This window comes from Alligator mississippiensis, chromosome 4, assembly GCF_030867095.1.
Source record: "Alligator mississippiensis isolate rAllMis1 chromosome 4, rAllMis1, whole genome shotgun sequence".
NCBI classification, from domain to species: Eukaryota; Metazoa; Chordata; order Crocodylia; family Alligatoridae; genus Alligator; species Alligator mississippiensis.
Window position 1 is genome coordinate 168352771 of NC_081827.1, and position 24981 is coordinate 168377751.

The following is a 24981-nucleotide window of genomic DNA, read 5'->3' on the forward strand; positions in this document are numbered from 1 at the left end:
GAAACTGGGCCCACAGGAGGCACCTGTGAGAGTGGCTGAACATTTTCTAACATAAGTACACAATGTGTGGCTCCCAACAGAGAAATATAAAATATAAGCACTTCAAAATCCAGAAATGTGTAGCATCACATTGGGATCATTTTGTTTCAGCCTTCCTTTGCATCTGGCCCTTCTACACTCCTATCTTCCTACCCTTTGTACCACTGTTAAACTCTTGTTAAGACCCATGACTATACATTCATTCTACATCAGCTAAAATCAACTTGTCATATATACAGTGGGGTTTAGATTTCCAAAATGCAATGCAAAGATTCAGCTGTGTAGTTCAATCTGACATTAAAAGGTGTAGTACAACTGAAATACAATGCAGGTAATTTCTCTCTCGATGGATGACATTCAGCTAACTAAATCAGACACCACACTGTCACTCTTATAAAGAACTGAACAAAATAAGAGTTGATGGTAATCAGGCACAAAGCCATACAGATATACATCAGGGGCCAGGAAAACAGTTTCATGTCTGAACATCTATGAACTCCTGACTTTTTTTTTTTTTAAGGCAACTATCATGGCTCACCCACTGATTGATAATTTTGTACGATAGAAGCTGTTTACTGGAAGCAATCACCAATGAGTATATTTAAAAAGAAGAAACAAAATGGTTCTGTCAGTTCATGATGAACAGCTCTGTCTGTAGGAGGGAGCACCTTTCAGGTTTTAGAAGGCAAACAGTGATGCATGGAAGAGTTCTGCTCAAACCCTGTAAGGAAAGAAATGCAATAATAAGCAGACTGATATGGCAGTACAGCATCCTGCAGAATATTGTAGAGATATCTAATCTTGCTTTAAATGAGCTAGATTCAAGTACTGGAAGCAATCTGGATCTATGGAGTTCTATGTGGGTTAAATACCTCTTGCCAAGAAGCTTGTTTAAAGCTAGTTCAAGTTTGTCTACATCAAACTGCAGGCTGAAGTACAGACATATCCTTGATAGGTGGACAAAGATAAATTAATCTAAAAATGTTTTGCACAGACACTCCTATAGTAAATATGATGGATGAAGTGAAGGCAGCATGAGCAGCCAGCAGCCTCATTGTCAGTATTCTCCTTTCTGACTCGTTATAGCTCATACCAAGTAAATAAATCATGAGTCAGGTATCACACACAGAATAATGCAAATTACCTGCCCAACAGAAGGGACAACTCTGTATTCCATTCCAGCCCTGCTGCACCTCTCCAGTAATGTAAATGATCTAGAAACAGTTTTATATGGTTGGGAGAATCCCTGTGTAGGGTTTGTCTAAAGAGGACCTCCTAGCAGCCTTCTATGGGAAGTAAAAGAGCTTAGCACACACTGCTATAGGGATTCTGTTGTGCTCTCTAGACCGTAGCCTGCTCTGGCAGGTAGTACACTCCCCAGCAAAATCCAGAACAGGGATGGTCAAGCTGCAACATGCATGCCACAAGTGGCACATGCAGCCCATGTGTGTGGCATGTAGCAGGTCAAGGAGGGGACAAACACAGCTGCAGCTAGGGCAGCGAGAAGAAAGCAGAGCAACAGATCAGGTAGGGAGCACAGGGTAGGAAGCAGAAAGCCAAGCAGCAGATCAAGCAGAGGAAAGGAATTGAAGTGGCACTTGGAGAGGGTATAGGGCTAATACGCAGCATGCCCACCAAAAAGGTTGGACCCCACTGAGATACAATAGCACCCCCTCTTCCTTGCTGTAGGCTGTACCTTTTGTGTGGTGCCAGCTCATCCCAGATCATACTGTGATTTTACTGCTATTCCAAAAGCAGACTTGTATCATAAGATGCTGACTGCCAATCATGATATGAATACATTATACCTGTTTCTTTTGAAAGGAGCCCAGAGCAATGCATACAGAGCAACTGGTCACCAAACAATGAAATGCTGCAAGCATTACACAGTAGCTAAAATTTGCAATATTGTTGAGGCAAGAGAAGTGAAAAATAATTTATCCAGTTGAAAGTATGGCAGGAATCTAGGAAGCCAGAATGTAGTGACTCATCATGGAAATGAACATGGATGCTGAAGCTAACGCCCTCTAGTGCTGCAAAAAGTGCCATGGCATTTTAAACAAGACCATGTGATATAGGCTTTGGTGTTACAAATCAGCAACAGGTGATGGCTAAAATTTTTTGGCTGCCTAAAAGCCCATTTTTTAAGATATATAGTCTTCTAAAAATGAATAAAGGACATGGTGAGATTCTTAAAAGGGCCTAGACACCTAAATCTGAGATAATTTCTTTCTCTCTCAGTGTCCATCTGTATCTTTAAGTACCTAAAATATCTTTAAAATATGGTCTAAGTGACTTGGGAATTTAAGACTCATAAACCAAACTGACTTAGATGCTTAACAGCTTTCAGTGAGGTTTTTGACTCCTGCAACATTTTAGTCACATCAGCACTTTTAAAAATTCTACCTGACACCACTAACTGCACAGAACATGTTACAATTCCTTCATTATCCTAAAACATGGATACAGTGCTGACTCAGAGAAAAAACCATGACTTACTGGGCACATTAACATGTTCATTAATGCACAATAAGTACTGCACATTTAATTTAGTACTTGCTTAATGAAGTATTAACTAAATGCACAGTGACTACAGTTACTGCACAGAAGCACTGGTGCATGGTTTTTTAATGATGCTTATTGCGCAGTAGCCTAATACTACCACACAGGAGTATATTAGCATGCTTTTTGCCCAGCATGCTACTGCACAGTGTTATTAGGCTATTGTGCGTTAAGCGTCTCATGTAGAAGTGCCCACTGAGTCACTAACACCATTTCCTGCAATAACTTGATCTCATATCCTGAAAATGACCAAGCACACAGAAGGCTAATTTTTCAATGCTTGTAATCTACAGGATGTCCCTGGAAGGAGACCAGAGTGTTCTTCCTTTCTACAGTAAGGAATCACAGTGATTAGAACCATTACCTACCCATCGTAATATCCCCTGACATTACATTATTGCTTTTTGCAGGTCGTTGGTCCATTTGAGCAGGGCTGGAAATAACCAACAGGTCCTGAAAACTAAAGCGGTGATGGTTTGGTTTTTGGAACGCTGTCTGAACATTCTGATATTCTGTTTGCTTCTTGCCTGTAGAGATTCTGCTGCTCAGCTGGGTTCTCCTAAAGAGCATCGCACTTTCTGTGTAAACAAAACTCTGATTTACATTTTGAACTCAATGGGCATCCCCAGCTTCTCTTCCTACAGTCCATGGCTGGGCTCTTGAAGCTCAGATACAAAGGAATAGACTGGAGAAGCAAATGTAGAAGACCTGCTCTATTACAGTTTTAAACTAAGATGGAGCTGAAGATAATACTAGAACTTCCTCTTGTGATCTAATAATCAGAATCAGAGAAATGACTTCAGTAAGTCCATCTGCTCCTGCTCCAAGGCAAGATCAACTATATTCATCCTAATCAAAACTGCATCTAAACATTAGGGCCGTGTGAAATTTCGGCAGCCGTTTTGTTTCAGAGGTGCTTCAGGCCATTTCAGCACCCAAAACACCGAATCCAAATCAAAGTGGAAGGTTAAAAAACCATCTCCGAAATGAAATGAGACATCTGAAATGTTTTGGAAAATTTTGGAGTTTCAGAGCCAGGCCTGGAGGGTAACAGCTGTATGCTGCTGCCCTGCTGTGCAACTCGGCTCCGCAGGGAGCAGAGATCTGAACCGGGGGTCTCCTTGCCACTGCTGCCTACCTTGGTAACGAGGGGCTGCATGGGGCGGGCAGCAGCTATGAGGAGACCCAGGCACAGATCTCTACTCCCTGTGGCACCAGGTCGTGCGGCAGGGCAGTGCTGGTCCCTGCCACGTGACCTGGTTCTGCAGGGAGCAGGGGTCCGGGGCTGCATGGGGTGGGCAGCGGCAGTGAGGAGACCCTGGCATGGATCTCTGCTCCCTGCAGAGCAGAGTTGTGCAACAGGGACCATCAGGCTTGCTCGCCACTCTGCACTGCTTTCCTACCCCACAACCCAGTGTGACAGGGATCAGAGATCCACGTGGGGGTCTCCTCGCCTGTATGGAGGGAAACGGCTCTCCCCCTCCCCTAGATGAGCCACCCATGGCCCCGTCCTGGCTCCCCGCTGGGGCCCCGAAGCTCCCAGCCCCATGGCCCAACCAGCTGGGTAAAGCTGTGCGAAGCTTGCAGCCTGTTCAGAACAGATTTGGGAGATTTGGCCAAAAAGAAACAAGACAGTGATCCGAAACACCAAAACGAACCGCTGTCCTCTGAAACGGCCGAATCCGAAACCAAATCGAAACACAGCCGTTTCGCACAGCCCTAACATAATCATATGTTTTTTTAAATATGCTATGGGATTATAGTTTTATTTCCATAGAGATGCACCAGGACATTAACCTAGATTTTAAGATGCAAACATATTGTGTGAAAATAGCACTCACGTGTTCTATTGGTGAGATAAGTGTGGTGATGTTGGTGCATAGGGAGTATTATGGCCTTCTCTCCTGGTATGAAATAGAGTTTGCTGAAGAATTTTGACATAAGGACAGGAGTCTTTTCCAGTTCAGTTCGTAAGGGATTTCCTTGGGTTCTGTGGCCTTCTGCATGTGAGACTAAGTTCTCCCTGAGACGAGGCTGGTGATCTCTCTCAGATCCAAATGGCATCAGATTCTGAATGGCTGCACCTCCATGATAAACTACATCAGTTGCTGTTGTGACTGCAGCTCGAAGTTGTGTCACCATTGCGGAAGGTTTTGAAGAATGACCAGATGTATTTGATAATGTGGAAAAATCTGCTGGTGTTTTGAGCTAGGGGGGAAGATTAGAAGATCAAACTGATATGGGGCAGGGCACAGATTGAGCATGGTAGTTCATAGGATCAGCACATTTCTGTGGAATTTGTACACTGATCATTATTTTAGAAATTAAAGTCTTGCTTCTCTTTCATGCTAAGGCCCCTTGAAATCACTCTAGTGGAGTAAAGGAATTGTAAAGGCTGCCAAAACATGAGTTAGAATGGACTTAACTTACAATTATAGACAGTCCTACATACTATGGACCTACCAGTATTCTGTTACTTACCATTAATCTGATGTTCAGATCTGTTGCGGAATGATGATTATGCTCTGTATGGTCTCTCAGGTCTGGTTTGGAGTCATACTGGTCCTGCATGCTACTAGAGTTCTTCTTTATCAAGTCTGGTGCAGAACTGTAGTGTCTCACATTTTGCTTTTCACGTGCAGGTGGATCCAGGCAGGACCCACTGTGTTCTTTTTGTGGGATGCTTGATTCCCCACCAACTATCTGCATCTTTGGTGCTTTTTCTCCCAAGGTTCTCTGAAGTAGGAGGAGAGTGCTAGGTTTGACTCAGAACAAAAACAATGTTGAGCACAGCAACAAAATAAATTCAACATGAATAAGGAGCAGTGAAGTTACCCCAAGGTGACATTGGACCAGTTTTCCTGATACAAGCAATGCAAGGAAGCCAGATTCTGGTTGGGAATGGCAAGTAAAGAATTCCCTTATGGAGGAGAACTCTATTGGTGCAAGCCTAATGGAAGGTGATCTAGTGACAGATAACCTCACTGCCTGTTCTGGTACAGCAAACATGCTGTAGGAGGAATAATGCATATTGGGTGTTTGGCCCAGGACAGCGGAGCTCCACTACAATAATCCTCCACTGGCCTAAAAGTTAGAGAAAGCCCAAGTTGCACTAAGTGATGCTGTAACCGATTCCCTGGTACTAAGCAGACTTGGCCATAAGGGAAAACCAAGCAACAATCATCTCGTTTTCAGCAGTGTTTTAATATGTTTTTTGTGTCCAAATACAGGTGACAAAACTGATATGGTAGCAGACTGGAGATACATTTGCCTCCAGGTAATGACTGCAAATTAATAGACCAGGGTCCTCACTGGCTTGCAGACAGAACAATTACATTTTGTGAGCAAATGTTGTCAGTGGTGTCTTTTGTGCAGAATGTGCCCGCTGCCAGAGATGTAATGATGCGTCTGGGTGCCTGGGGCAGCTGCCACACATAGGAGCAATGACTTCTGGTTGACACTGTGCCACTGGTGTGATTGTGTGGCTATGGTGCCAGCAGTTTTTTTTCCATCTCTTCCCCAAGACCTCAAGTCAGTGACCAGGCTGGGTGCCATGCCCTGGTTATGCCACTGCGTATCATTGTATTTTAGCTCATTTATTTTCTGGTGGATGTTCCAGATTGGCCTTGGAGGCTTCTATTCCCTGCCCCCACACACTGATAGCAGCATTATTAATGAAAACTCAGTCAACTCTTCTTTCTAAAGCATACCTGCCTTAAGCCATGTGCAGTAGCTGCTCTAGATACTAGCTTCTTTCTGTAAGGCTTTATTTTCTCATGCGTAGACTCTCCCTGCAGCTCAACTTTCTTCTCTCTTAACTGTAAAGTTTTCTGCTCTTGCTTCATTTTCAGTTCCTATAGCTGCTGCCTGTAGGCAAAGTTACAAATGAGATTCAAAAATGGTTCTAATAGCATATGGCATCATCTACAAGTCCCACCTGGCCTTGTCCACTAATTCTGGTTTGGAACAAGACTGGCCAGATCTAGATGCAAAGCAGATCCATGTGTTTGAGCTCAGGGCTGGATTCAGGAACTTGAATTCTAATCCCATTTTTTGTCATGGACTCACAAGCAAGTCACTCAATTTCCATGGCCACATCCAGACAAGCACGGCCATGTCATACATGGCACCACAGACACATCTGCGATGCCACATACTGCATGTTCAGTTGTTCCCCATGTTGTAAGGGAGCAGTGCAGGCTTTTGTTTTTTGATGCCTGGATATCCAGGGATCAAAAAAAGCTTGCAGAAAAAAAAAAAAAAAAAGCAGAGCAGCACACGTAGGGGTAGTATGCACAGCTCAAAACTGGAGCCTGGCTGGCCAAAGCCACAGTGCAGCTGCTGGCCAGGCTTCATGTGGCAGGATCACTGCTGCTGCAGCCCTAGGAGGCTCCCAGAACCCCAGGCAAGGCTGCGGGAGCCAGCTCAGTGTTGGTCCCCGCCTCTCCTACTCCAGCCGGGGTAACTTGCTGTGTGCCAGAGGGCACATGGCACAGGCATTCCCCAGGGACAATTAGTGGCGGCACAAAGTGTGCTGCTGATAGTTGTCCCCAGGGAACCAAACGTCCACGAAAGTGTGGATGTGACCCATGTGTCCATTTCATCACCTGTAAAATTAGGATTGATAACATATACTCACCTATCTGGCAGGGATATCATGAAGTACAGTCACATACCATAAAGTACCATGTGATGTATTTTATTATTATTGAACATTAATTCAGTATGCATAACTGTAACAGACATCGATTCCGAGCCGAGCCAAGCCGGGGTCCGCTCACCTGTTCCTGCGGCAACCGCCCGCCTTCTCGCCTGCCACGTCTTGATGTTAATTAATTAATTAGCGGGAGGCTGCCCATTATAATACCCCGATGGCAGGGGGCGCTCTGAGGCTCCAACCTCCCCTAATACCGCAGCCCAAGCCTCGCAGATGTAATATCTCTATTCTGCCCCCTTTCGGGGACTCACTCTGCTGCCCCCTTTCTGGGGCTCACTGTGCCCACACTTGGGCTCAATCGCCCCTCTCTGGGGCTGGGGTCTACGTACCCTGTAAACTGCGCCCTCACTGGCGCCTGCTTACAAAATGGCCCCCTTCCTGGGAGCTCGCCCCGCCCATGCTGGGGCTTCAGAAATGCCCTTCCCTAGGGCTGGGGTCTATACACCCCGTATGCTGCGCCCTCCTGGGCGCCAGGGTCCCCACACACTGCTGTGGGTCCTCATGAGTAGCTTGCGCCCTCACTGGCGCATAGGTTGTGCCCGCACTGGCGCCGGGGTCCTCACTTTACCATGAGCCCCCTATGAGGCCTCCTCCAACCCGTAATAGCCTCACCCAGACCACCAGTCTAATAAACAAAACAAAGCACAAGCCCCTAGGCTGCAACATAACTATAAGCCGCCTGGCTACAACCACACTGCTCCAACATCTTGGAGCTGACTCTCAAGCAACCTGCAGTTGCTTCTCACATCTCTCCTCCAGGAGCTCCTGCCTCTCTGGCTGCTGGCAGGGAACTTCCAGCCTGGCCTCAGCCCTGGGCTTTATAAGGGCCAGGCCCTGACCCCTTCTGGCCAGCTAACTCCCACTAGTTGCCCCAGCAACCTGCAGCTGTGCCCATTATGTTCTGCCAGGGCTCTCTCTCCCTGGTAGTTTTCACTTCTTAGGAGCAAGGCACTGACATGCCCTGAAACAATAACCTACCCCCAGTTAAATAAATTGGAGCTGGAAAATCTCCTTACCTGGCATGTTCTTCTCGTGCCCTGGAAGCAGCAGTTTCTTGAAAATATGAATTGTTATGCTGGAAAAATTTATCATATTTGTCTGAATCAGGTTTAGGATAAATTCTGCGAAAACCACCTTTGTTTTTCTCCTCATAGTTCTCAGCTTGTTTCAGCTAATCAGTCTGGCAGTTCTTGTATTCCTCAGCTCTGATAAAAACACAGGGGCACTATTAACAAGTCCTGTGGGCTCCCAAGAAACTTCTATAGCAGGAACTTTTTTTGCATGTCATTTCTTTTTTTTGCATTCCTAATCCTGTCTGCTTATTACTGGTGAAATGGAGGAAGGCTGTCTTTTATCTTCCTGCTTAACAAAGAACAAGTTCTGCAAAGGAAAAGCATTAAAACTTGTGTTCTTTCTGACTTCCATTTGAGAAAAAAAAAGGTCTGACATTTTGCATTTGATTTAACTTGTTTTCATAGAAACAATTCAGCATCTGTTTCAACTGGAAGGACTGGGAGAACTAGTAAAATGATAACATCACAGGAATCAAAAAAAGTGAAAGCTGGACTATTAAGAGCAGAAGGGATTTTTAGTCAGAGAAGTTCACTCCTTCCATAAAGCTGAAATGTCCTTACAAGAAAGTTTCTTTCTATATGACTGTTGCTTTCCAGTAAAGCCAGAAAAGGCCAGACTTTACTTTTTTTGTTATTTCTAAGGGGAATCCCCACCCCCCAGTAAAAAGTCTATTCAGACCATCTTTATTTATCATACAAATTTACAAATCATATAATTATATGTACACACACACATATATATGATTTGTGACTTTTATGATTTATAAAGAATATATATTGTCGCAGGGCACCTCAGTGCCCCTGCTCCTATAGAGGAGAAACTGCCAGGGAGCGAGTGAGCGCGCCCTGGCCTGACATAACGAGCACAGCTGAGGCTTGCTCAGGTAATGAGCGCAGCTGCGGGTTGCCGGAGCAACCAAGGGGAACCAGCTGCCTGTAGGAGGCAGGGCCTGGCCCTTATAAAGCTCAGGGCTGAGGCCAGGCTGGCAGTTCTCTGCCAGCAGCTCACTCAGCCAAGCTATGGGGAGAAGTCTGAGGGGCAAGTACAGCTCATGATAGCCCTGAGAGGATTGGGCACTAAAGGTTTAGCCAGGGGGCTTTATGTTTGTGTTACAGCCAGGAGGCTTGTGTTTGTTTGGCTTTGATATTACACCCGGAGGCTTGGGTGAGGCTGTAGGGGTTGGAGGAGGCCTCAATTATAGGGACCCCAGAGAGTATGGGGTGCCCTAGCGCCAAGAGGGCGCATTATTTGCATAGCGCCAGGGAAGGCGCAGCTCGCACGCCAGTGCGTGAGCAACGGGCGGCGAGGAGCACGGCCAGTGGGTCGCGGGTGCAACCCGTAGGTTGCGGACGGGGACCTAGACCCCGGATTGCGTGTGGGGGAACACAGACCCCGGCCCCAGGAAAAGGGCGGTATTATTGAGTAGCCCAGTGTGGGCACGGCAAGCCCCAAAGAGGGGGAGCACCATTGTACGCTATTGAGTAGCCCAGTGTGGGCACGGCGAGCCCCAAAGAGGGGGAGCGCCATACTGAGCAGCCCTAGAGAGCGGGGCCATATCGAGGAGCCCGAGATGGGCATAGTGAGCCCGGCCACAGGCTAGTGCAGTAACACCCCTCAGACTGAGGCAGGGCGCTGCGGTTGCCCCGAGAATACAGGGAGTAGCAGCGCGGTGAGCCAGGGTCAGAGAGGGTGCCCGTGTGGTTGGCCCATAGGACCGGAGGCCTGCTAGAGAGTCCCTGAGCGGAACCACACCGGCAGGGGAGGCCCAGAGTGGGCTAGACGAGAGTCCCAGCAAGAGGCTGGGCATGAGAGAGGGAGCCCAGAGTGGGCCACAGTAAAGAGGAGGCCCGAGAAGCGGGCGTACAGACCGGACAACGTCCATTACATCTGCAAGGCTTGGGGTGTGGTATTAGGGGTTGGTAGGAGCCATGCATAGCCCACAAGGCTAGGGTGTCTGGGGCACACCCACCATATCGGGAGACCCCCAGGGGGTCCGGAAGAACCGCGGGGACAGAGGTCCCGAGTAGCCGTGCCCAGGGAAAACACAAGGCAGCCTCCCATCATTATATTTACCATCAAAGACGTGGCGGGCGAGAATTAGAGGGTGTCTTGGGCCGGCCTGACACGGAGCGAGGGACCTCAAGGAGATCACGGCCCTCTGCGAGGACCCCGCCGTGACGTATATATATAATGTTTATAAATTATGCTTATTTAATGTATAAAGAATATATATATATATATGCTCCTTGCAGATTGCATTTATGGCCTGAATAGTTTGAAGAAGCTGAAGACATGTTTGAGAATGCACCTGATCTCCCAAGAACGGCTTTGCTTCAGAAGCCTCTCCTTTCCTCGCCGTTTCTGTTCTAGGATCTTTCTCTTGATACAGGCTCCCAAGTTTATCAGAACCAAGGTGTCATATAAAAGGTGGTCCTTCACTTCTTTGTCTAACCAGGAATCAGTACTGAAGCTTGGGGAGTGATTCACCTTAAATGACAAGAAGGAAAAATTGTTTACTGTAGTTAGATCCAATGAAAAATAAAGATATTAAACTTACTTTAGAATCTGCATTCTGTGGGTTTCTAGTTAGATTCTGAAATTGAGAAAGACTACTGCCAGACTTCAATACATAAAACAGGTTTATCTGATGACTCCATGGGCACAGCCAGATGAGCACGCACATGTAGTTTATAGTGCTGCAAACCACATGCACCAAATGTGCAACGATGTGCAGCACTGTAAATGTGCCAAAATTTGATACCGGGATGTTTTGGTATCAAAAAAAAGAATTGCCGCAAAAAGTGGTGTGGCACACGTGGCAGCAATGCACACCACACCACTGGAAATGGATCCTGGCCATCCAGAGCCATGCTTTGGCTGCAGGCAGGCTCTGTGAGACTGGATTGGTGCTGCTGCTGCCTTGGGAGGCCCCCAGATAAGGCTGCTGGGACCAGGATAAGTGGTCCTACCCTACCCAGGACAATTGGACACATGCTGGAGTATGCATGAAGGAGCATGCCCTAGGGCACAAAGCAGCTGCACAAATGTGCTGCTGCTATTTGCACCATGGGAAATGCACAACCCTGCACGTGGTAACATGCCCCACGGGTGTGTTCAGACAAGCATGCACATGCAGGGGTTGTGTTTGCTATGACAAAAACAGCAGTGGCACAAATTTGTGTCACTGCTTTTTGCTGCTGTGCGTGCCCCTGCATGTGAGGTGTGGTGCAGGGCGAAAAGCCCCACTTTTGGGGCCATTTCCCCACTTCTCCCAGTTCCCAGCATGCTGGAAGAGCCAGGGGACAACTAGAGGAGGGGAGACACTCTGGCCAGCAGCCAGAGAGTCTCCCTGGAGGACCCAGACTCTGTGGCTGCTGGTGCATGCTCCAGAAATGTTAGCTGCGCTGCTTTTTTTTTTTGCAGCGGTTTTGACACCAGGATCTCCTAGTGTCAAATTTTGGTGCCATGCTCCAAATCTGCAGTGCAGTAAATGGCTCAAACAGCTTTGAAGTGCCACAAACTGCACATGCACACTCATCTGGATGTGCCTCATCAGTCAAATTCAGAAGTGACATTATGGATAGGGTCATTTTGTCAAAAAAAACAGGTCCAAGTGGCAAAAGTGTAGTGGGCAACAAACTTAAGTGCTCAATGGTGGTGCAAGATGAGCAATTTATACTAATCTGATATGCTATGAGGACCCATATTCAGCCTCTTCCATTACCATGTGCAGCTTTTGTTGAGGTTAATGGATAACCCTGGAAAACTCCTTCATAGCAAAGAACTGGAGAGTATGACTGTCTGCATGAGTTGACACTCCTGCAGCCAGGGACAGATTTGAATGTCAAGACTAGAGATCAAGGGGACAGTCTGTGGGAATGATTATTATTAGATACACTGTAGTTTAACCCCCTCTGCTGGTCATCCATCAGCTATTCATGTTAATAGACTAGTGCAGAAGATACTACAGGAAGGACCCAAAGAGATGAAAAAAGGGAAGTCAATGCTAAGGAAGAGGCTGATGATAGCAACTAATTTGACTGAGTATATTCTGACAGGTAAGAAATGGTGAAAGAAGAAAGCAGCTTAGGATATGGACATGTTATGGGACCTAAAACAGAATCTTGCTGAGGTTCTTACCTCCAGCAACCAGAGTCTGAGTTTGTGATCCAACAGAATATCAAATCCCAGTATTTCAAAGCAGGCACTAGGCATAGTGTGGTTGGGGAAGCAAGTATGATAGTTATGTTTGATAACAGGATGTGCTGCTATCAAGGTTTTAATAATAACATCTTCTATATCCAGCCACATCTGGTCGATATCACAGCCATGCTTCTGCATGTACTTATTAAACGTGGAGAGCTTCCTAGGAACAACAACAACGAAAATTGGTAACCCATTTTAATGGCGAATCAATTTTCTTAATTCCAAAATACAGAAGTTTAGCACAGAAATTTGGGGATTATGGATATTCATATATTCACAGAAACAAATAAAGACAAAGTTGTTAGTATGAGAGTTTTTTCTTACTCTGAGGATTAAAGACAGGGTAATATCAAATCAGGTATGTCGCTAATTAGTGTCAGTGATGTACATCCTCCCATATTGCTTATGGGAAGGGGATTCCCAAAATGGAAGAGAGTCATTATTCTAGTTAACTTCTCCCTCACAGGTTGTTTCTACACTTCAAAGTTTTAAGTACAGCAATGTTAGTTAGGACTGATCTTTTGCCAATATAGCTATATCAGTATGAGCCCTAATGTAGATGCAACCATACAGACATCATCATTCCTCTTTCTGCATGGGAATAGCTTCATCACTAGAAAGCATCTTTAACTGTATCTATAGTAGTGGGGTTGTACTGCATTTGCCATACGAGAATTAAAACATTTCATCCTTCAAGAGTAAACAAGGCCTGACGAGGGAAAACTGGACAGAAAAACACCTAAGGCTGGACTCCAGGTAGGTCTGACCAGGTCAGTGTTTTGAGAAAGATCATATAACAGAAGTGGCATTTGGCACCAACACAGCACTGCAGATGAGAAGCTGACACTGCTGGAATCCTTGCTGCTATTGGCAAAAAACATTACTGCTAAAAGAAAACTGATATCGCTTAAGAGCTACTGACGATGGATAAGGTGTTAGGAGAAACTGCTAGATATGTGGCTTCACTGTATGGAAGAAAACAATAGTGGAAGAGGATCAGGAGAAAAATGTGAGTAGGAGAAGAACTCCCCCATGCCCCCCTGACAATATACTTAAATTTAGTTGTGTAAAATAGTCAATTACAACCACTAAAGAGTAATGCAATTCAGATACAAATGCTCTTTATGTTTAATTGAATGAGTGTCTGCTTGTTCACCTCTCATTTTTGGCCTCTCATTATTACTTATCTGAGGTTGTGTTTTATTGAACTAATGGCACAAAATGCATCATTAATTAGAGAAACAGAAATCAATATTTCCAAGGTCTGAAAATGCATATGAAGATTCAAAAGCAGACTTGTATCATGTTGACTGTGATTATTTTGGAAATGTGCTGTTCTTACCTTTTACTACCAGAATCTTCATTTTGGACAAAATTAGCACTGTGTTTATTAATGGAATAATTAGTCAGGTGCATGCAGACATCATCCTGTAAATGAGCAAACAGGCTACAGATTATAGACTGATATTTGCCTCCTTCCTCTTTAATGTAGAAAGTCTTTTAATAAAGCACAAGATAGTCAATGGTAGTATGAACAGCCATGGTCTCATCAAAACAAATGAGACTCAGTACTCTCTCAATTTTATCCCTCTCTGAATTCACCAGTGTTCCAGTTCTATTATTTTTAAGAAACCAACATCTTCAATGAAAATTATGTTCTAAATATACTTAACACTAAATATATTTACAAATAGTTTTATTTACATGAGTCATGTACAGAAAGAAGGAAGGAGGCATGCAAATATTTGCAGGGTCAGCCCCTCAATGCCCTGACATTACATAGTAGCTTCACTCTGTGTAATTAAGCAGCAGTTATATTCTACCACAAAAGTGACTGCATTTTAGTGGTAGGTGAAATGATGCATAACTTATCCAGGATCCCCTGATGTTTTAAGCCCATATTATTACCATCTATAAAGTGTTTCTGAGATCCTCAGAGGAAGAATGTATTAGAAGTCTAAAATATTACTATCACCCTGTACCACTATATTTCAATAAATAGTTGTTGTTATAAATAGCTTTAATTTATATTAACAGGCTTCTTTACTCACAAGGTTGTTTTGTGACAGGTCAGAGTAGGTTGAAGTAGCAAAGCGTGCCAAGCCTTCATCATAGACAAATATCTTCAGAGGATCACATGATGTCACGAGCACATAAATTCTAAGATCAAACTTAAACTTATCGATAATAAAAGGCTAGGAAAGAGAATACAAAGCAGAGTTGCTTACAGTTTTATTTGATGTACAAGTAACATGTTAGTAACTCATTAACTTATGAAGATGAGATCAGGAAAATAGTTGCAGTCCCACCTACAGCTGAAAAAGAGCCAAACCTTATTAGTGCATATGTTTCACCTTACTTCTTCAAAGTATGATGAAGAACTTGATTAAATAATACTTACAATATGCCCTTGTAGATAGACGGAACGGATCATTATCTCTATTTTAATAATCAGGAAACTAAAACTAAACATACGCCCATACCAATACACATCAGACTGCTCCATGGTTCAACTGGTAAGTTCAAGTCACCCTTCCCTGTCCAAGCTGTTTCTTTTAATGTGTGCCAAGTCTTGCTTATTCATATCCACACTTTATTTCATACATGCAAGTACAGCACTAGGTTCTGTGAAGGAGGGTGTATTACAGAGTGAAGCCCTTGTAGGAATGAATCTGTAGTATATTGTGAGGCAACTAGTTTTTCTAAAACAGCCATGAGGATGGAAGTTATTGCAGCTCACCACTGCACACGGCTTTGTTGGACCAGCATGTTGCTTGATTTTGTGCAGCTCTACTATTATGAAACAATGACAGAATCACCGATGGTGACAAAGACACGAGTCTTTCTGATGAGGAGCAGCTGTGCAGAAATGTGCTGGAAGGCCTTTTGGGATTTACAAGGATGTGCAAGGTCAGAAGATATCCAAGAAATGGACATCTGAGAGTAGAAATGACAGATTTGGATGATACGATACATGCTGCAATGACACATGCTCTATTCTCCCAAGTGTACTCCATAGTTTCTGAAACGAGAATTAACACAGTGCAGTGGGATAATATATGGTAGTTTTACAAGTGTGGAAGGACAAACAATGGCTCCAGAACTTCTGCCTGAGAAAGCAGGTCTTTATGGACCTGTGTGAATAGCTTGCCTAACTCTCTGCCATGACAGCATATGATTGAGGGATCCCATATAAGGACAGAAGCACATAGCCAGTCTTAAAACTGGCTACTCCAAACTGGATGACATAGGGCCACACAGAACATTCAAGTACACTTTTAAAATGGGAGTCAAATGTGTACTTGGAAACCTGAAGCCAATGTGGCACTTCTCTCATTGGCCCATTAACACTGGTAAGAGCAGAAGAGACATGAAGAGAAGTACCAAACCTTGGTTCTTGTCTGTTGCCTTCCTGTAGAGCTGTTTCATGTTTGATGTACTCAAAACACTACAATCCTGTGCAATTAATGCTTGACTGAGCAAGATGCTCAAAACTGCAGTATAGCCATAGATGTTCTTGTTTCTTCATTTGAAACTGTGCTGTTTGCTATAGTTTCTCCAGATATTGACTGGGATTCAGTTGTGTTCCTCTACCCAGATAGCTGCACATCACAAACATGTTGGGACTAGAAGAGGAGAAGTTAGCTGCTAGTGTAGGCTAGGCATCCCCAGAAAAGGTTAAGGTTGTGCTGTGAGTCTGAAACAGTTGACAAGGAAAATGAGTGTTTAAAAAGCAGAACAAGGAGCTATAAAAAGCCACATGGCTTCCAGGCAGTAGTTGAAGGAGAAGGTGTGCAGAAGGGCTGGAAGACACAGACACAGAGAATTGTGGGATTGGCAGTGGATAATTTTCTATATTCAAATTCTGGGTCTTTCAACTATTCTGAAACCAGAAACAGGTACTGCCTAAGGTGCATACATACCTGGAAGCTGAGTGCTTGCAAGCTTCAAGCTGTGCTTGCCTGAGGTAAGAAGTAGAGGGGAATGGGAGAAAATCAGTGAGGATGCTGGGTGGTAGGAACATGAACATTTGAGTACAAGCTTGTGTCTGACTTTCAGTGTCGGTATCCCCCCAAAAAGTTTCCCAGTCTGACATGAGAGCATCAGTTCAGCAGTATTTACAAATGAAGCTAGTTGTTTGTTAGGACACTGGAGACCATGGATGTAACTTCCCTAGAATTCAGGATTTCAATGACAACTAGGCCTTCTTTGTACTTCAATATTAATGGTCTCCTTACTAAAGTTACATAAATTGCCTTAGAAAGCCCAAGGAAAAGCAAGTATTTTCCTCAGTAGTTTAAAATCTAGGTTAAGATTTTTTTTTTATACAAATAAGGGAAATTCCAAATATTATGTTGGACATGGTTACATTAATAACAATTAAATCATCAGAACTAGTCATGGACATATAATATATCTGGATTTTTCCTTAATATGGTATAGTGATAAAATATCCCACAGAATGGACCTTAATGATGTTTAGGGCTCCAAATTCTGGTGTAATGCAAACAACATATAGATATTGTAGTTTCCTGTATATAACCAGTCCTTATAAATTAAGGAATTGTTTATAAGAGGAAGATAGCTTTAAAAATTGGAGATTTATGGAAGTGCAATAATATATTTTATGTACTGAGCACACCAACTGCATAAAAATAATACAACAACAACTCATGTAATTCCTTCCATATGCTGAGTTTTGTTAAAATTATTGAGTTTGTTCAAGATCCAATGAAATAAATATCTTTTTCCCACATTTAAAAAAATGGGGAAACAGATATAAAACAATCTGCACTGTCACCCAGTGCATCAATTCCAGAGCCGACGGAGTCCAGCAGTTCTGAAAACCAGTTCCTCAGATAATGCTCAGTCTCTAAAAATGGACCAGTAATAAATAACTAGGGATTGCACACTTTGTTGCTCCTTTAGGCCAAGCTCATTACACACATCAGGGGCTTTTTTCATCTTTCCATTTTCTCCCACAATTCCCAGTGTGCCACTCTCCTTTTCCAGGAACTCCCTGCAATACATACCACCTCCTCCCTCCTTTAAGGGTCTCTGCATGTCCCCCTGCCCCTCATTATCCACTTCCCTCCCATACAATGACCTCCTATTTATTTTGACTCCAATCAGCAGGCTCCTTGTGCCTCAGGTCAGTTTTTTATTTCTGTTAAAACCATTGATGTCTGGAGCATCTTCTGAAATGTAATTGATCAGATAGTTTTCAAAAGTTATTGAGTTACATCCAGATACAGCAATATCACCACATTGAGTGTAAAGCAATGCAGACTTGGGCAATAAAAATAAAACATATTCAAAAAGCAAGGACAAACTAATTTGAGCCAAGCTTCTACTATATAAGTTACTGACACCTCAAAGATACAAGAGATCCTTTTAGTCTGTACATGGATATTCAATATGAACAGAGCATCAGGAGAGAGTGTCAGTGACAGACAGTCAAAAATGGTATGTACAGTAAGTTGCAGACTGAGAAACAATCCCTTCATTCTCTCTTCCTGCTATCTATGGACATTTTTTTCCATCTTTGAAATGCAGTACTTAATGCAGCAAGGGGATTTCTCTCATCCAGTTAGCTTTACATGAACAGTCTGTCCACCCCAATTAAGACAGATGAGTTTATCTAAAACACCTTATTTAAAACACTTTGGAATAATAGTTGACACACTGATACAAAAAGCAGGCACTATGTTAATGGTCATACAGGAAGGACAGTGAACAGAGAATGCTAAGCACAGCCAAGCAAGGCTGAGTTGGATACTAATCTGTGGCTCAGTGACAAAACAATAACTTGGGTATATAGAATGGGGGGTGGGGATTACCCTTGAGATGTAGAGCTGGCAGATCATATCCTCTCCAGGCTTTATGTCTTTCACAGATTTGGTGATGAAGATACCTCTCCCCTGACAGCCAGAGTCCGGCTTACAGATGTATGTCTTATACTTCCTTGATCTGCTATATGCCTGCAAGTCTCCATAGCTATAATTACACAAGGGCTAGTTATTATCATTTTCATTACACTTTTTCAGATCTGAATTTCAAATTAAAAAAAGATGTTAAAAGCAGGATTTTCAAAAATATTCATTGTTGGCTGACATATGCTTCTGCTAAAGTCAGCAGGGGTTTCACTATTATTTTAAATAGAAGCAGTTAGGCCAATACTAGGCACTTTTGAAAATCCTATCCTAACTGATTAATACATGTGTAAAGCAGTCTCATCCATTGTACAAAGCAATAAGGAGTATTCAAGCCAATCAAATAACTTAATTGATTTGTCAAGGATCGCTGATAACAAATCAGTACAGGAAATAAAAATTATACTTGTCCTCAGCCATGTACTTGATATATTCTGTCATGGCAGTGACAAAAATACATTGGTTAGATGGAAGGATGTGTGAGAATTTTAAAGTCTCATTCTTCAATGATCAGGACAATAGAGAAAATCTATAAACCCCTGGAAAGCAGTGAGTAACAGTTTCCTAATGGCACATAGAATTTTTACTGTAGATTTACTGGCCATGATTTGCCACTTTTACAGCAATTTTACCACAGTGTAACTCCATTGATTACAATGAAGAACACTAATTGAAGGCTAGTAACTGAGGAATCAGGCCCACTTTCTTCAGTATGTTGGATCTTAAAATAAAAAAAAGTAACTGCTGATTGCTTACTTTCCCCAACTTAAAATCCAACAAGAATTTAGCAGTTAAAAAGCTGACTTTCAGATAGCAAAAAGCATGGATCTTTCAGTTTAGCAGTTCATGAAGTACTGGTGTTTGAAATCATGCTGGCAAGGAAGCAGGTGGAAATGCAAGACATTAATCAGAATGAAGTGATTTTAAGGTTTGTTGCGTGTCTGCTTATCAAGGCTAGGAACATGTTGTCAGACAAAAGACAAATGCTTACAGAATTAGTGACAACAAAGTACAAAAAATAATTATCCAGGTAGAGCCAGAAATAAAATATGTCCTTAATTCTGGGTACATGTATATCCAAAGGAGTCAATTATGGTATGAGTTATAAATTTATGCAAAAAATCTCCTTTATGATAGAAGGGAGAATTTTCATTTGGTACAGCAGGGTGGTCCAACTGGTGGTCTGCAGGCTGCATGTGACCCATGAGGGGTCAAACTGCACACTCTGGGTCCCACCTGGCTGCTGCTCGCTGCATTGTACCAGATGCAGAAGCAGACTGGGGCTCCAGGCTTCTCTTTTGTGTCCCAGGGAGCAGGGTGAGGCACTGAAGTGAAGACTGTAGTGCTGTAGAAGCCTGTAGCCTGGGATGCTTGAGCAGCATATTGTAATGATGGAGCTCACAACCAGGGAGCAAAGGGTGAGTTGGGGCATGCGGTGTAGCAGGAGAAGCGGAAACCAGCAGTGGTGGGGAGCACAGTGGGAGGGAGACAGCAGATGGTACAAAGCACACTGGGGATGGGGACATGAGGTCCTTGGGGCCATGGCCCCTGCTGATATAGCCCCTATTAATATGGCCCCTACTAGTGTGGCCCTCAACCACTTAAAAGATGGACAGCCCTGTGATATAGGAATAACCTCCATTTCCAATAAGGGAAGATTCCTAGTCAGGGCAGCAACAGAGTTCATCTGAAAAAAGAAAAGGATCTTTTTCCCATGCAGTGGTAAGCAGATTTGCACTGCAAATAAAATAGACTCCTGCCTCACTCAGTTTAAAAGAAAATGTCATTCTGCCATTTAATTTACTATGCAAAATGTTCCTAGTTTCTTTCACTATGCAAAGAAAAGAAAAGACAAAAAGTTAGTAAGCTTGATTCTCTATTGAAAAATCACTACTGATTTTCACTTTTCTGCTGAAGTATTATACTGTTCAGATTCACTTAGCTTAGGTTTAGTAGATTTAATTTATACTGGGAATTAATTTAAATTAGTAGTACAGAATTAGGTCCAAAATAAAGATGTCACTGTAAATGAGAGGGAAAACTCATGATGAGAAGCAAGCAAGAAGAAATCATTAAAAAAGACTCACTCAGCAGGAAGACACCAAGTCCTGGGAAAGAAATTAAATTCTTTTGGGAAGAGTTTTAGCATCCTGCTCATGTTCCTGGCCAGAAGATCTTTCCTGCAGATTTCACTCATCCCTGGAAAATGGTTGATTTTCTGGGGGGGGGGGGAAGAGTCCAGAAAAAAAGGCACAATAATAAGCAACTGTTCATTTTTTTGCATTAAAAAAACCTCTACCAGCTCCTAGTGATGAGTACCTGATAACTTTTCATCTCTATTACCCGATCCAGTGACACTGAACAGTCTGTCCAGTACAGGGTCCACTCATCATTATCACCTCCTTCCCGCAGGCCATACTGCTTAGCAGCTCGATGCACTGCATCAGAAGAATAGGAATAACTTAAACCATAGTGTAAAAATTTAGACAATTATTTTGGGGCCCAGAGTGGGAGATAGTCATAGTTCAATTAATGCTATTCAACTTGGCCATTAACTTTCAGGGATAAGTGCCAGTCCTCTGGTCACTCTGAATTTCATTCTGTCTAACAAATTAGGCAACTGATCAACAGTAACTTCTGGGCAAGTTCATCATTCCATAGTGATACTAAAGCTTCACTCTTGTCTAGAAAAAAAACTGCTAGAGTGAGTTTTCAGTGCTGTTACAGTCTAACTAGTGGTGAAAAGCAGACCAGCTTGAAATATAATTGTTAACGATACATTTAGAACTATCTATAGTGGCTCTATGTGTTCCTAATCCAAGACAAGAATCCAAATCTCAAGCTGGCAAAAGCTTGCAGATCTAACGTAGGAGTTGAAGCCTTGCCTAACTTCAGTCACGAGAGAGATATGTATGATGGTCTCAAGCTAGACCATTTAAAAAGTGCAGCATCATTAACAGTTTGGATTTGGTGAGGACAAGAACTAGAATACTAGGAGATGTTCTGGGTCAGCGATGATGAATTCTGATATAGCCACGGAGATCCAACATGGGGAATAACAGGGTACAGTGTTAACACAGTGCTGCTCAGATTGCCTATCTTTAAAAGACACTGTCAAATGGTCACACTGATAAAACATTACAAATGATAAACCATTCAAAAAATGAAAAAAACAATGACAAAATAGTTTTCTATAACTGGCCTATTTTTGAGAGCAAGTGAATATCTCCCCATAACAGGGAGCCAGGGGGCTCCTGTTACTTTAAAAGAGTACAGCAGGCTAAAAGTGCAGTGTGAGGCTGCAGCAGCAGGAATGCAGGCTGGCCCTTAAGTAAAAGGGCCTGTGTGTGGCTGGGGAGGCTCATGACCAGGGATCATAGTTTTTTCTGTTTTAAAAAAAAATCCCCAATTTTTGGTTTTAAAAAATCCCAAATCCATATTTCTGTGATTAAAACAAAACATCACTATATATATTAGTGGTGCTTCATTTAAATTGCGGAAAAATATGGATTTGGGGTTACTTTTTTTTTTAACGGAAAATTGGGGATTTTTTTATATCAGAGAAAACCAGAATCCCTGCTCATGAGAGGAAGTGGGGGCGGAGTTTAAAGGAATATAAATCCAGGGACTGAGCCACAGCAGGCAGTCTGGCCCTGCATGCTGCAGGGAGAGGAGCTCCCCAGGGAAGCTGGCTGCAGGAAACAGACCCATGGACACCCAAGCTATCCATGACAGTGAAGCCAAGACAGCTAAGGGAGAAGTATAGTTTGTGGTATGGTAGTGACTAGGCCTGTGCGAAGCGGCTAGTATTCATTTTGGATTTGGTCAACTGGGGAGACAGCGATTTGATCTGGTGATTCAAATCACTGCCCTGAATCAATTTGGCCGAATCTGATTCAGAGATTCAGCTGCTGCCAAATCTCTGAATCACCCAGGCCCATCCCCCACCTGCTCTCCCAGCCCGGCAATAGCTGCCCCGCCAGTCCCAGCTCTCAGCACTTTGAAGAAAAAAAAAAGCCCCAACTCAGCAGATGCTGCCTGGTGGAGGAGCAGGGGGGTGTGTGATCCCTGCTGACCCCCACTACCCCACGCCATGTGGGGGGCTCTGCCACAAGTCCCCCTCCCCCTCCACCCGCTGTCCCAGCCCCACCATGGCTGCCCTGCCCACCCCAGCTCTGGCCCTTTAAGAAAAAAAACAAAACCCAAAAACCCTGAACTCACTTCACTGGTTCCTGCCTGGCAGGGGGCAATCCCCACTGCCCCACGCCATGTGGGGGGCTCTGCACCAGCCCCCTGAAGCCCCGAGGCCGCTGCAGGAGGGGGCTGGGGGAACAGGCGGGGGGCTGGGGGAGCAGGAGGGGGCTGGGGGCTGGCAGGGGTCCCCCCATGGTCCTCTCCCCCACCCCCTACTTAACAGCTCTGAGTCTGGGTCCAGTTCCCTGCTGCAGTGGGCACAGGCTGGCCAAATCATGGAAGCTCTCCGAAGATTCAGAGAGCTTCAAGTTGATTTGGACCTTTTTACTGGTCCCCTGATTCAATTAGGATTTGGAGATTCAGCCACCGAATCACCACCCAAAGCTTCGCACAGGCCTAGTATTGACCCAGAATGGGAAAGAACTTTAGTGGATGCAGTTTATTTATTTTTCTGTTAAGTTTTGGTTTAAAACCAGAGGACTGGATTGTGGCTATGGGGATGGCTTGGAGGCCATTGGGGTGCACCCCCATGCATGTGCACGCCCTGAGCATGGCAGTGTACCCTCTACAAAAAGGCCCTGCCGACAGTGTTGGCAGCACCTGCAAGCAGTCACCGCTCACCACCACGCCACTGACACCGCTGGCAGCATCTGTGGGTGGTCCATGATTCCCACTTGGTCGACTCTCACCCCCGCCCCTTCCCCACCGATAGCGCCAGTGGCATCTGTGGGAGCTCCCTGCTCACCACCGCCATGTTCCTGCCGCCAACGTGCCCCCCCGCAGCTGTGGGTACGCACCGTTCATGCAGTAAAGTGCTCCCTAGTGAAAGCCAGGGACTCCAGGGGGCAGAGCAGCATGTAAGCAGTCGTGCCAGGTCAGGGACCTTAAGGACTGCCACATGAGACAGGGGCCAGGGGCCCAGAGCACACAAGTGCAACATGGGGCTGGGGCCCAGAAGCTGAGGTCTGGGGCAGTGGACCTTGGGCTAGGGGGCCCAGCTAGAGGAAAGGGGTGAAGCCAGGAAGGTGGAAGCCCCAAAGCAGGCTTGAAGGGATGAATGCAGAATCAGGGCCAAAGGGCTCCCCTCTAAATACATATGTAAGGTATGGGCGTGACTATGGAGATGAGTGGAGGTCACAAGTATTGTCCCTAAGGCACAACTGGGGCTGCCTTAAGGGAAAACCAGCCCTGTAGAATTTGGGGCAGAGAAAACCTGAGGGCTGTACACTGAGAAAATGCACCCAGGAAGAAGGTACCCTGGCCTCTGGAGGCAGCCTTGCCAGTTAAAAGACCTTAAGACAGGGGTAGGCCACCCCCAAGCAAAGGCATTTTGCTTGGCATGAGCGCCTCAGGGCAGACACTGGGGAAGGGGCTGGAGCTGCACTGCCCCTCTCGGCCCCCCTGCTGTCTGCCCCTTGGCAGGCCAAAATCTTACAAGTTGAGGTTGCAGGTATTTTCAGCACTTTGCCCAAAAATATTGCCAACCCCTCCCCTTAGATCAAGTCACGGCAGGTGTGAGATAGGCAGTAGGGGGAGTCTGGGGAGTGTGGGCAGACAGGTCTGATGACTAAGTGGCATCAGATACCAGGCGGATCACCTCAGACTGTCACATTCCTCCTCTTCAACAGAATCACAATGCTTTCATTCCCTTTCTACAGCCAAGAAACAGGATAGACTCACCAGACTCATATTTGCAGTTGGTCAGATTAATCACAGGTCATCTGGAAAAAAAGAAAAAAAAGGAGACACACAGAGGCAGATAGACCAAAACCAGTTCAAACTTAATAATGAAGCCCTGGAAAAACTTTACAGCTGAGCTTTCACAAACTTACCTAAAAGCACTAATACAAATGAACACACTATTAAAGCAACATATATCTCAACAGGCTATTCACTAGAAGTTTTTGCTCAGTGGTCACATGGAAAATTATTTCCTTGGGGAATAAAAGGGAAATAAAAAACGCACAATTTGTCTTTCCATAGGTGAGAAAGGTACCATTAATTAGAATTCTCTGAAGACAATAACAGTGCAAGTCCAGTGTAAATGTTATATCCTGGTTAAAGAATCCCTGACACAAAACATCAGCAGAATGTATGTACAGACTGATTACTTAGCTATTTTGTAAAATTAATATGAAACATGTTTCTTAGAAACATTTGGTTATATACCTTACTTACCTAACCTCTAACCCTGAAACAGTACACAAACTATAAATAGGAAAATGGTGGCCAACAGGTATGCTAAGTTCAGATAAT

At 44.2% G+C, this 24981-nt stretch overlaps 1 protein-coding gene across 1 annotated transcript; it reads right to left on the reverse strand.

Moving 5' to 3' along the window:
* Positions 1-670: 670 nt before the first annotated feature.
* Positions 671-24433, reverse strand: TTLL6 (tubulin tyrosine ligase like 6; the record flags this gene model as incomplete). The annotated part of the gene is given in 14 exon segments (XM_019482596.2): positions 671-760; positions 2970-3179; positions 4443-4809; positions 5083-5337; positions 6312-6468; positions 8335-8523; positions 10701-10879; positions 12533-12758; positions 13941-14026; positions 14650-14793; positions 18439-18595; positions 20619-20749; positions 20851-20969; positions 24406-24433. Coding segments are annotated over 14 exon segments (2298 nt in total), but the record flags the coding sequence as incomplete, so codon positions are not given.
* Positions 24434-24981: the final 548 nt, after the last annotated feature.